Source organism: Pelophylax lessonae (genome assembly GCF_965119305.1).
Source record: "Pelophylax lessonae genome assembly, chromosome: 3".
Classification (NCBI taxonomy): Eukaryota; Metazoa; Chordata; class Amphibia; order Anura; family Ranidae; genus Pelophylax; species Pelophylax lessonae.
This window is the reverse complement of record NC_138770.1, coordinates 476,004,982-476,018,619: the sequence shown is the minus strand read 5'-3', so window position 1 is coordinate 476,018,619 and position 13,638 is coordinate 476,004,982. Positions and strand designations below refer to the sequence as shown.

The window sequence follows — 13,638 nt, the reverse complement described above, 5'->3', positions numbered from 1 at the left end:
AAATTGCATGCCCGATCCACTCTCAGTAGACGTATTAACCGTCTAAAATCCTCCTCTAAAAATGTTCTTCAAGAGGCCCTTACACATCTTACCACACTCACCGAGACCTGCGCTACGGACCCATCCCTGACCAATGTCAATGAACTTAAATCACAGTCCCGAGTGGTTGATCAACTGCGTTACGAAATGGCTAAACGAAAGCTATTCTTCTGCAGACAGCGGGTCTTTGAGCAGGGGGAACGAGCGGGTAGGCTCTTGGCCTACTTGGCTTACCAGAAGTTTACGCCTCCGGTGGTGGTATCTCTGGTGGGAGCGGATGGCGTGGAGGTTACTGACCCAGCCCAAGTGGCGCAGCTGTTCCGCTCTTACTATGAGTCCCTCTATACATCCCAAACCACCATGTCTGGTCCTGATACCCAGGAATTTCTCCGCTCTGTGGAGTTTCCCCAGTTGACCGCCTCCCAACGGGCTGACTTAGAGGCTCCATTGTCTGCAGACGAAATTGCGGATTCCATTGCCTCGTTGGCTTTGGCAAAAGCGCCGGGTTCGGATGGGCTCCCCTTAGACTTTTACGCCACGTACACTGAAGTATTGGCCCCTGCCATGTTCTCGACCTATACTCATGCTTTTGACACAGAGTCCTTGCCTGCTTCTAAGCGCGAAGCTACGATTATCGTCCTTCCTAAACCGGGGAAGGACGCCAGCTTTCCGGAATCCTATTGCCCGATCTCCCTTTTACAAGCTGACATTAAAATATTGGCCAAGGTCCTGGCCTGCCAACTGGCAACTGTTGTCCTTTCCCTCGTACATTCCGATCAAACAGGATTTATGCCCGGAAAGAACACGACCATGAACACCAGACGCCTTTTCCTTAACATGCAGGCGCACCATGAACAAATTTAGATGCCGCCAAGGCCTTTGACTCCGTTGAGTGGAGCTATCTCTGGGAATGCCTGCGGTACTTTGGATTTGGTCCATCCTTTGTTCAATGGGTGCGTCTGCTATATTACTGTCCGATTGCCAGGGTCGCTGTCCCATTTCCCTTGAGCCGCGGGACACGACAGGGCTGCCCGCTGTCTCCGCTGCTCTATGCTTTAGCAGTGGAACCGCTGGCTATTGCACTCCGAGCTCATCCGGGCATCGTCGGGTTGCGGGCGGGCTCCCTGACAGAGACGGTGGGTCTATATGCAGACGACATGCTGTTATACCTGTAAGACACTGGCCCGTCTTTGCTCACAGCCCTTGAGACCATAAATGATTTTGGATGACATTCGGGCCTGCGGATTAAATGGGATAAATCCCAGATATTACCCCTAGACCCCACCCCCCCACGGCTGAGTCTGCATGTCTACCGCTAGCAAGGGTCTCCAGGATTCGCTATCTTGGGGTCCTGGTCACAAGGACAATGTCGGATTATATTACTGACAATGTGGAGCCTTTAATCCCGATGTTGAAACAATGTGTACAAACATGGGCTAGAATTCCCCTGGGGGTGATGGGTAGGGTGAACTTGGTCAAAATGATCTTATTCCCTAAATTCCTGTACGTCTTTTGGCACTCTCCTGTTTTGATCCCCTTAAAACTGTTTAAGGTGATAGATGCTATTCTTAACTCCTTTATTTGGGGCTGGAGCCATCACAAGCTCTCCTGGTCGACACTTAAAAACCCAACCACGCGTGGGGGTATAGCGGTACCTTATTTTCGAGCGTATTACTTAGTGGCGCAGCTTTCCCATTTTCACTACTACCACGGTACGGAGGCTTTTCGGTTTCGTGCTTTGTTGTGTGTTGACCCGGGTCAGCCCACTCACACCCCACTGCAGGTCATTTTGCGGGGTCAGGGTTCATCACTGGTGGTGGTTGCCTCTGCTCCCCCGGTGGTCCTGTACAGACGCATCTGGGAGCTGTCGCGCAGGAGTTTGGGTCTGGCGCGGTTCCACGCTTATACTCCTCTGTGGCGTAACTCCTGTCTGCCTGAGCTGGGCTCCCTACCTGGGGCTGAGCTTTGGGCGGTGAAAGGGGTATTATTCCTACATCAGGTGGTGCAGGGTTCCGGTGTGTGCTCCTTTCAGTCCCTGTCAGTGCGGTTTGCACTCCTGCCCCACATGTACTTTGGGTATCTTCAGCTCAGGCATGCATTATTAGCCCAGTTTCCCGATGGGGTCCCGGACCTGTTTGAGGCCCCAGCCTTCACTATCCTCATGGGAGAGGATCCCTCTGAAATGAACTCAGCCATGTATCGCGGGCCATCGAGGGGGCGGTGGAGAACCTACAGCGTAAGTGGAGCTCTGACGTCTCTCAATTGGACGACACTGACTGGGATACTATTTTGGACAGTCCTAAATTGTCCTCCCCTAAACTCTCGGACTGTTTGACGCAATTATATATTCTGCATAAATCTTATCTCACCCCTTTTCCCCTGGCTAGATATCGGGAGGGGGTAGATACTGATTGTTCCCGCTGTCACACCCACCCTGGAACGTTTATGCATATCCTCTGGTCATGTTGTCATGGATATGCAATAATGTCTGGTGGCTTACCTGTTCCTCATGTCTGCATTAAGGGCCAGACTCTTCCTTCTGGCTGCTTTTATCATCTCTACTTCCTGTTCCTGGCCCGCCCAGGTCATCACAGGAAGCCTATATTAACCAGCGCACTGCAGGCCTGCCTTGCTGTTCAACAGTATTAGTTTCCTGTTTGCCGTGTGCTTGTAACTACTCCTCTGTGTACCGACTTTGGCTTGCCTCTGACTATTCCTGCTTGCCTGTTACCCTGACCTTTGGCCTGTACCTTGACTACCCTTGTCTGCCTGTTACCCCGACCTCGGCTTACCCATCACCATTCTGTGTGTCCTGAGTGGCTGCCTCCCTTCACTCCCTACGGAGCGTGACCTGGGGGACCCCAGGGGCCGCGACCTGGGCCCAGTTGCAGCGAAGTCCATCCAACACCTGCTGGGTCTTAGACTCCGCGCCCTGGGGAATCTTGGGTTCACGTTCCGGTCCATCCGCAGCAGTCTGCTATAGGGTTCACTACCTTGCGCTGCGCCCCTGCCTCCAACAGGGTGCAGTTGTCACCTGGCCACAGGTGACCTGACAGTTTGAACAGCCATGAACCCGGCTGACGTGCCGCTCCCCCCAGATGATCCATTACAGAGCTTAGTTCACAGACTCGAGACGCATGAAACTAATCAGACTCAGGTGATGCGATTCCTACAGGATCTGGCTTCCCGCTTTGCACAGCTTCAGACCTCGTTGGGGACCCCGAATCTGCAACCCCAAGAACAACCAGTAGCTGGGCCTGTCGCGCCAGTCACAGATTCGCATCCGCTGCAACTACCTCCTCCAATCCGTTTTTCTGGAGACTCCAAGGCCTGCAGGGGATTTCTTAGCCAATGTACCATCCATTTTGAGCTTCAGCCGCAAAACTTCCTGTCAGATCGGGCAAAGGTAGCCTATATTATTTCCCTCCTTTCCGGCGAAGCTCTAGCCTGGGCTGCCCCCCTATGGGAGAAGGATGATCCGGTATTTTCCAACCTGCCCGACTTCTTGAAGCTCTTTCGTAACATCTTTGAGGAGCCGGCTCGGGCCTCTTCAGCGGCTAGTGCTCTTTTACGTCTCCGCCAAGAATCCCGTTCACTGGGACAATATGCTCTCCAGTTCCGTATCCTCTCAGCTGAATTGAGCTGGAACAATGAGGCCCTGGTCGCTACCTTTTTGCATGGCCTCTCTGACCGAGTGAAGGACGAATTAGCGGGAAGAACCATCCCCGTCGGTCTGGACGATGTTATCTCTTTATGCAACCAGATCGATATTCGTTTTCAGGAGAGGTCCATAGAAAAAAGACGCCAACACTCCCTAGGTCTTAGCCAGTCTGAGCTCCCCTCACTCCGTCCCATGGAGCATCCTCTGCCTGTTGAGGAACCTATGCAGCTGGGCCAGACCAGACTTACCCCCGAAGAACGTTCTAGACGCAGAACTTTGGGCTTATGCCTCTATTGTGGAGGCAAGGGCCACCTTCGTGTCTCCTGTTCGCTTCGCCCGGGAGACGCTCGGTTAATACATTTAGAAGGTGGAATGTTGGACCCAGAAACATCACCTTCCCGTATTCTTCTTCCAGTATACCTCCACGTAAGCACTTCTCCTCAGTCGACCCTTGCATATCTGGATTCCGGGGCTGCCGGCAACTTCATGGATTGGAGAACTGCTTGTTCTATGAAGCTCACCCTTTCACCCCTCTCTACGCCGCTGGTGGTCTCGGCAATTAATGGCACTGTTCTCCCAGGGGGCCCTATTCGCTTCCAGACGCTACCCATTAGGATGTCAGTAGGGATTCTTCACCAGGAGTGGATATCCTTTCTTATCCTACCCAAAATCTCTAACCCCATTGTGTTGGGCCTTCCTTGGCTACGGCTCCACTCTCCCCATGTGGACTGGGCCTCTGGGCGGATCCTGGCTTGGGGCCCCTCATGTTTCTCATCATGTCTTTCCAAGGTGACCCCAAAGGAGAGAATTTCCGTTACCACCACATCTGTATCTTCTGACCTTCCCGCTGCATACAGCGATTACCGAGATGTGTTCTGTAAGAAATCAGCTGACGTGCTTCCTCCCCACAGGTCTTTTGACTGTGCCATTGACCTTGTTCCCGGGGCAACGCTGCCCAGGGGTCGTACCTACCCATTGTCCATCCCAGAGACCCAGGCCATGTCTGAGTATGTCGCAGAGAATCTTGAGAAAGGTTTCATCCGGAAATCCTCATCACCTGCAGGAGCAGGGTTCTTTTTTGTCGCCAAGAAGGATGGTACCTTGAGACCCTGCATCGATTATCGAGGCTTAAACGCTGTTACTATTAAGAACCGATACCCCCTACCCTTAATATCTGAACTATTCGATAGGTTGAAGGGTGCCTCCATTTTCACCAAGTTGGATCTCAGAGGGGCGTACAACCTAATTCGAATTCGAGAGGGTGATGAATGGAAGACTGCGTTTAACACTCGGGACGGTCACTACGAATACCTGGTCATGCCTTTTGGGCTGTGTAATGCCCCAGCTGTGTTTCAAAACTTTGTCAATGAGATCTTCAGGGACCTGCTGTACCAGTTTGTTGTCATCTATCTGGATGACATTCTGATCTTTTTGGAAAATCTACATGTCCATAGAAACCATGTCCGCACTGTACTCCAGCACCTTCGAGAGAATAATCTCTATGCTAAGCTGGAGAAATGTTCCTTTGAATGTTCCGAGGTCCTATTTCTAGGATGCTTTGTCTCAAGTTTGGGCCTCCGTATGGATCCTGGGAAGGTCTTAGCCATTACCAACTGGCCCCTTCCTGCTAGTCTTAAGGCCACACAGCGCTTTCTTGGCTTCACCAATTACTATAGGCAGTTCATAAGGAATTACTCTTCCATTGCTGCACCTATTATCGCCTTGACCAAGAAGGGTGCTAATGCCAAAGTCTGGCCCCCCGAAGCTGTCGCTGCTTTTCATGATCTGAAACAGGCCTTTGTCTCCGGGCCTCTCTTGAGGAGACCTAATCCTGGGGATGCTTTCTTCATTGAAGTGGACGCTTCTTCAGTGGGGGTGGGAGCTGTTCTTCTTCAACTCTTTGAGAAGAAACGTCAACCATGTGCGTTCTTTTCCAAAAAAAATTCTCAGGCAGAGAGAAATTATGCTATCGGTGACCGGGAACTTCTCGCAATCAAATTGGCGCTGGAGGAGTGGCGTCATCTTTTGGAAGGTTCTCCTCACCCCATAACGATCTTCACAGATCACAAGAATTTACAGTACCTTCAGAATGCTAAACGTTTGAATCCCAGACAGGCCAGGTGGAGTCTTTTCTTTTCCCGTTTTAATTTCACGATTACGTACAAACCTGGTTCCTGTAACGGTCGGGCTGATGCACTTTCTAGGTCCTTTGACACTTTGGACGAGGAGTCCACTCCTGAACCTGAGCCGATCATCCCCACGTCATGCATTATTGCCCATTCTACCACCATGGACTCGAAGATTCCTCCTGGTAAGACCTTTGTCCCCACTGAGCTAAGAACTAAGATTCTTCGTTGGGGGCATGATTCCAAGGTGGCAGGCCACGCAGGGGTTCTCCGCTCCTTCTTGCTCATCAGCCGTCACTACTGGTGGCCTAACCTCCGCTCAGAGGTCAAAGACTATGTCAAGGCTTGTCATGTCTGTGCTCAGTCTAAATCCTCCACACAAGCTCCTGCTGGTCTCCTCATGCCTTTGCCCATTCCTAAGGAACCCTGGGCTCATATTGCCATGGATTTTATCACCGATCTCCCACTGTCAGACGGTAATACAGTCATTTGGGTGATAGTCGATCGGTTTTCCAAGATGGCTCATTTTGTTCCCCTTCCTGGTCTTCCTTCTGCTCCTGCTCTGGTTCCCATTTTTATTCGAGAAATTTTCCGCCTCCATGGGGTTCCTTCTCACATTGTTTCCGACAGGGGCGTTCAATTTACGTCTCGTTTATGGAGAGCCTTTTACAAATCCCTCAATATTGCCTTGGATTTTTCCTCTTCTTACCATCCTCAATCTAATGGGCAGACGGAGAGGGTTAATCAGGAGTTAGAGATTTTTCTTTGCACCTTAGTCTTCGCTCATCATGACGATTGGTCCTCTCTACTTCCGTGGGCGGAATTTTCCCATAACAATCATGTAAATACCAGTTCGCAGAAAACACCCTTCTTCGCAGTTTATGGAAGACATCCTCAACTTCCGCTTCCCATGGCCTGTTCTTCGGATATCCCAGCATTGGCTTCAGCTCAGGAGTCCTTCAATTCTATCTGGAGTGACGTTCATGATTCCCTCCGGGCAGCTGCCGACAAATTCAAAGGCTTTGCTGACCGCCGCAGGCGTAAACCACCTTTTCTTCAGCCAGGGGACAAAGTTTGGCTCTCCACTAGGAACATCAAGCTTCGAGTGCCTTCCCTGAAGTTTGCTCCAAGATTTATTGGTCCATATACCATAATTTCTAAACTGAATCCGGTTTGTTTCAAACTTCAGATCCCCAAAAGCCTCAGAATTGCTAATTCCTTCCATGTTTCCCTTCTGAAGCCTTTAGTCCTCAATAAGTTTTCTCGTCCTTTCCCTACCATGGCCCCGGTCTCTGAGGATAATCAGGAATACGAGGTCAGTCAAGTTCTGGATTCCCGACTCTGTAGAGGCATTCTTCAGTACCTTGTTCATTGGAAAGGCTTTGGTCCTGAGGAGAGATCTTGGGTCCCTGCACCGGAGGTCTTTGCACCTCGTCTGTTAAAAAGATTTCATCTGAAGTTTCCCTCTAAACCCGGGTCCGGGCGGGGAAGGGGGAGGACTCGTAAGAGGGAGGGTACTGTCATGAATATGCAATAATGTCTGGTGGCTTACCTGTTCCTCATGTCTGCATTAAGGGCCAGACTCTTCCTTCTGGCTGTTTTTATCATCTCTACTTCCTGTTCCTGGCCCGCCCAGGTCATCACAGGAAGCCTATATTAACCAGCGCACTGCAGGCCTGCCTTGCTGTTCAACAGTATTAGTTTCCTGTTTCCTGTTTGCCGTGTGCTTGTAACTACTCCTCTGTGTACCGACTTTGGCTTGCCTCTGACTATTCCTGCTTGCCTGTTACCCTGACCTTTGGCCTGTACCTTGACTACCCTTGTCTGCCTGTTACCCCGACCTCGGCTTACCCATCACCATTCTGTGTGTCCTGAGTGGCTGCCTCCCTTCCCTCCCTACGGAGCGTGACCTGGGGGACCCCAGGGGCCGCGACCTGGGCCCAGTTGCAGCGAAGTCCATCCTCACCACTAGAGGCACTGGTGAACACCTGCTGGGTCTTAGACTCCGCGCCCTGGGGAATCTTGGGTTCACGTTCCGGTCCATCCGCAGCAGTCTGCTATAGGGCTCACTACCTTGCGCTGCGCCCCTGCCTCCAACAGGGTGCAGTTGTCACCTGGCCACAGATGACCTGACACATGTCCTGTCGTGCAAACCTTTTGGCTACAGGTCATCACGTTTCTCCATGACCACATGGGTTCCCCTCTCCAGTTGGACCTTCAACAATGTGTTCTAGGCCTTTTTCCAGATGACATAGCTGACAAATTCCTTACCACTTTTCTACATGAAACACTCTTCCATGCCTGTAAGCTTATAGCGAAACTGTGGATGCGTGCACAGCCTCCTACTCTCCGCCTCTGGATGGCCGAACTCCACTCTTCCATATAAACGCTTGATTTATCTACACAGGGGTTGCCCCAAAAAATTTGACCGAGTTTGGGGCCGTTGGGTGGAGGACTCCCGCACGTGCACTGGTCAGCTGTAATTACACCCTTTCTTGGCTTGATCCTCCCGCAGGTGTGCTTTTGTGTCCCCCCTTGTGGGGCCGAGAGTTGGTCCTTAGTTTAGGTACTATTTTGTTCCTCTAGGATGAGTCCCTTGGGGTCGCTGTTCCATGTCTTTCCTGTTACTTGCTCACTTATATTTTGGTGTATCGAGATGATGTTCCTTCCTGTACCTGTTATGCTATTCTGCTCTGTATTTTATTATTTTGTGTTACAATGCTGGACTGCTTGTGATTAAGTTTGTTTTCTCAATAAATTGCATTTTGAAAGTAAAAAAAAAAATACAGACCCAATCACGGATGTAGAAATATAGGGCAACTTAGCAAACAGTGACCACAGGTCAGTTAGTTTCAGTATAAATGATAGAAATAGGAAACACAAGGGCAATACAAGGACACAGAATTTCAAAAGAGCAAACTTCCCTAAACTGCATTCTTTGCTAAATGGTATAACTTGGGATAAAGTCCTAGGAACAAAGACCACGGAGGAAAATTGGGAATGCTTTAAGAACATACTAAATAAAGGTATTGGACAATGCATTCCAACAGGGAATACATTTAAAAGAGCTAAAATAAACCCTGGGTGGCTAAACTCCAAAGTAAAAATGCATAAAAAAACTAAAGAAAAGGCCTTCAAAAAATACAAGGCTGAGGGATCATTGGCAGCATTCCAACATTACAAAGAATGTAAAAAGAAACATAAGAGTGCAATCAAGGCAGCTAAATCAAAACACAAAAGGCACATAGTGGAAGAGAGTAAAAAAAAAAAAAAAAAAATTCTTTAAGTATATAAATAGTAGGAAATTGAGGCCAGAATACTTTGGCCCCATAAAGGACAAAAAAGGGAATCTGGCTACAAAGGACAGAGAGAAGGCAAAGGTGCCAAATTAATTCTTCTCCTCAGTCTTCACAAGAGAATTGAGGGGCTACAGTAACCCAGCTTGTAATGTTAAAATTAATAGCACATCACAGGAAGCACCCTCATAGTTAACAGAAGACAGACTCAGAACTAGACTTGAAAAACTTAACATAAAGAAGTCACCGGGACCAGATGGCTTACACCCGAGAGTCCTTAAAGAACACAGCCAGGTGATAGCCAGACCATTGTTTCTAATTTTTATACATAGTCTACTAACGGGAATGGTACCAGCTGATTGGAAAAAAGCCAACGTGGTACCAATATTTAAAAAAAGGGCCAAGATATATCCCTGGAAATTACAGGTCGGTTAGCCTAACATCAAGATATTGGGGTGGATGATAAGGGACAAGACTTTAGTAATGAAAATGGTATCATTAGTAGAAATCAGCATGGATTCATGAAAAATCACTCTTGCCAGACCAATCTATTAACCTTCTATAAAGAAGTGAGCTGCCATCTAGATAAAGGAAGGCCTGTGGATGTGGTGTATCTGGATTTTGCAAAGGTATTTGATAAAGTTCCCTACAAACGTTTACTGTACAAACTAAGGTAGGTAAGTATGGACCATAGAGTCCCTGGATACCTGGATTTAAAGCTGGCTTCAGGGGCGAGTCCAAAGGGTGGTGATAAATGGATACTCAAAATGGTCTGGTTTGGAAAGTGGGGTCCCCCCAAGGATCTGTCCTGGAACCAATCCTATTTAATTTATTCATAAATGACCTAGAGGGTGGGATCAACAGCTCAATCTCTGTTTTGCAGACGATACTAAATTAAGCAGGGCAATAATTTCTATGCAGGATGTGGAAACTTTACAAGAAGACTTGAACAAGATAATGGGGTGGGTATCTATATGGCAAATGAGGCTTAATGTTGAAAAATGTAAGGTAAGGCATTTGAGTGCCAAAAATATGAATGCAAGTTACTCACTAGGGGGAGAGCCTTTGGGGGAATCTAAGATGGAAAAGGACCTGGGGGTCTTAGTAGACGACAAGCTCAGCAATGGCATGCAATATCAAGCTGCTGCAAGCAAAGCCAACAGAATATTGGCATGTATTAAAAAGGGTATTCACTCCAGAGAAAAAAACGATAATTCTCCCACTCTACAAGACTCTGATCCGGCTGAATCTCTAGTACGCCATCCAGTTCCAGGGCACCAGTCCTCAAGAAGGATGTACTAGAACTGGTGTTGCCCCAGAAAAGGACAACAAAGCTAGTAAAGGGACTGGAGGATCTATGTGGAAAGACTACAAGCATTGAACTTATTCTCTCTGGAGAAGAGACACTTGAGAGGGGATATGATATCAATGTACAAATACTGTACTGGCGACCCTAGCATAGGGAACAAACTATTCAGCAAAAGGGAATATAAAAATTAGAAGAAAAAGCGGTTTAACCTTAATCTGCGTAAAGGGTTCTATACTGGCAGAGCGGTAAAGATGTAGAATTCTCTTACACAAGCTGTGGTGTCAGCAGGGAGCATCCATAGTTTAAAAAAAACTATTAGATGGGCACCTTAATGACCACAACATACAGGGGTGTACAATGTACTATTGACATAAACACACACTCATCATAGGTTGAACTGGATGGACTGGTGTCTTTTTTCAATCTCACTAACTATGTAACTATATGTAACAGATTATTATTTCAGTTGGATTTATGTTTTGTGAACTGATCCTGACTACAGAGTAAATCACAAGAATGTGGGGTTATATAAAATCTTTCTGTTTTTTTTTTCTTTGTCATTGCAGCTTTATACGGTGTATTGTTTGAAAAGAATAAAGAAGCCGCCTTTGCCAATTTTTCGCTTTGGGAATCTCTTGGATTTGCAATTGCCTTTGGATATAGCTCATTTTTATGTGTCTACATCAAACTCTATATATTGATGTGTGTAGTAGTGGTGGGGATTTTACTATATGGAGCTGTGGAATATATAGAACATGGGAATGCTGTTTCAGGAGCTCAAGAAAGCCCAAAAGACTAATCTGATACTATAAGCAGTTAATGTTGGAACAGTATTGAATTTGACTACAATATAATTTACCTAAGTAAATCTACCAACAAACCTGGGCAAATAAAACAAAGCTTATAGAAAAAAAAATGCACAGAGGATACCTAAAGTAAAATCAGTATGTCAAAACTATCAGTAGATCTGGACATAAAAGAAGAAAAGAGGATATGGAGGACTTTAGAGGTTGCCACCAATCATAAAGAAAGAGTACTCAATGTAATAGAAAGTAGAAAATGTATTATGACAACATGATAAAAAATGCTAAAACCATTTCATAAGAAATTATGTAGTGATAAATTTGTGGCATCTCCCCATAAAAGGGGTAAGTATGGTTGTGCAAAAGAACCTGTTACATGCCCATTATATGCACAGAACTAGTTCATGAAGACACAGAATCTGTGATGATCTCAATTGTCGGGGCCAGACAGGAATCTCATGTACCACGTGCCAATGGATCACTACGCATTTCGCTTCAAGCTTCGGACGTCTCATCAGCTTTCCATTTGGAGGAGCCCCTCACGATCAGGATCATCACATATAGGAGAGGTGGCTCCATATATTAAAGAGGGAAACTGGCACACAAGGGACCCTCAGGAATGGAGGGACGGTCCTGATGCCACTTTGGCATTGAAAGTTTAAGCCTATCCATTTGTGGCTACTTTTTCAGGTTTTTGTGGTCCCATGGCTGTACGGTGTCCAGTGTATGCTCTTCTTGGAGCTGCTTTGCATGTGACCTCCCCCTGTGCCAAGTTGCTGGCTTGTGTGCCTTATGTTCCCCTTCTGGGTTTGGTACCAATAGGAATCCCCTGAAGAAGCTTTAAGCGAAATGCGTAGTGATCAATTGGCCCATGGTACGTGAGATTCCTGCTTGGCCCGGACAATTGAGATCACCGCAGATTCTGTGTCTTCATAAACTAGTACTCTGCATATAATGGGCATGTAACAGGTACTTTTGCACAACCATACTTACCCCTTTTATGGGGAGATGCCGCAAATGAATCACTACATAATTTCTTATTAAATGGTTTTAAACATTTTTTTTATCATGTTGTCATAATACATTTTATACTTTCTATTACATTGAGTACTCACTTTTTCTCTATGGGATTATTGGTGGAAACCTCTAAAGTCCTACATATCCTCTTTCTTCTTTTTCGTGAATAATTTTTGGATGTGGTCAGTGGTATCTGAGTCACTTCTCTATATTCACTATGTACAGATCTGGACAAAAAGGGAACATGAAAATGCTTGCAAATGTATTGTATTAAAGATAGATTTGGCTTTGCCTTTTTTTGTCTTCTAACTCAGCCTATACATAAATGTGGCCTTTTATCATAATAATGAATTAATAAAGAGAATTTAAAAGTTAGAGAGGGTAAAGCTGGCAACACATTATACTGTTCATTGTCCTTTAGATTTACATTCAACTATTTAGTACAAGGGCCTGATTGCATACAAATTTAAAGTGTTTAGGTTTGACCTCATTGGGTTTTGGTAAATACAAAAGGAAAATTGTATAATGTGTAGCCAGCTTGAGGCTAGAACTGACTTGTACAAGAAAGTTGGATGTAAAATATTTGTCTCTGTAAAATATTTGGATGGTTACAAGCGACCCAGATTGAAAAAATCTACTCCATGTAGACCTAATTGAGAGCAGTTAGTAACAGTTGCTGATCATTACCATTTAACCCACTCTCCACACATACTTGCAATCACAGCAGTTGTCCGAAGAAAGCCATACATCCCTGACTCCATTACAAGGCTTTGAAATGTTCCATGATTGACTGATGAGAGCGCCAGTAATGGAAGACTTCCCTCTGTTCACCACTATGATTGCAAGCATGTGCTGGAAGTAGGTTACAAGATAAAGGCAAGCAGCTGTCACTAACTGTGGGTGGCGGGCCCCACTTTGAAAGAGGTCAACATAAAATGAGGAAGTGTTGCTGTCTCTTTTGTGGAACTATGTGTCCCAAAATGTATTTTTAATCTCCTCTGTTATGTGCTCTTCTTGCCTCCTCTCTCTCTCTCTTCCTTCTCAGTAAAATCCTATTGTCCTTTCTACCCTCTAGTCCAGACACTCCGCCACCTCTCTTCTACAATCTGGTTTTACTGTCTCCTCTTTATCTCTCTTTTACAGTTTTTTCTACCCCTTTACAGTTCAACAATATGCTTAACAATCTGAGCTGAAGAATAATTTAGCTAAAATTGTGTGTTCAAAGTAATCAAAACAGTGGACTCCATTCACAAAATCACCTTGCATGCCAGATGTAGATGTCCAAACACATTCTCCCAAAATACTGCATACGATCCTGAAACTGTCAATTTAAAACGCTAAAAACACTCAGTAAATACTGCATGAACAGGCATTAAACTCAATTCAC

At 46.4% G+C, this 13,638-nt stretch overlaps 1 protein-coding gene across 1 annotated transcript in view; it reads left to right on the top strand.

Moving 5' to 3' along the window:
- LOC309550856 (protein unc-93 homolog A-like) overlaps positions 1 to 11,230 on the top strand; it is a gene marked incomplete at both ends in the record, with an annotated part of 436,926 nt that extends 425,696 nt beyond the window's left edge. The window contains one exon of the mRNA XM_082251218.1: positions 10,998 to 11,230. Coding sequence (XP_082107344.1) covers positions 10,998 to 11,230 — 233 coding nt within the window. The remainder of the gene's footprint in view (positions 1 to 10,997) is intronic.
- Between the last annotated feature and the right edge of the window lie 2,408 nt (positions 11,231 to 13,638).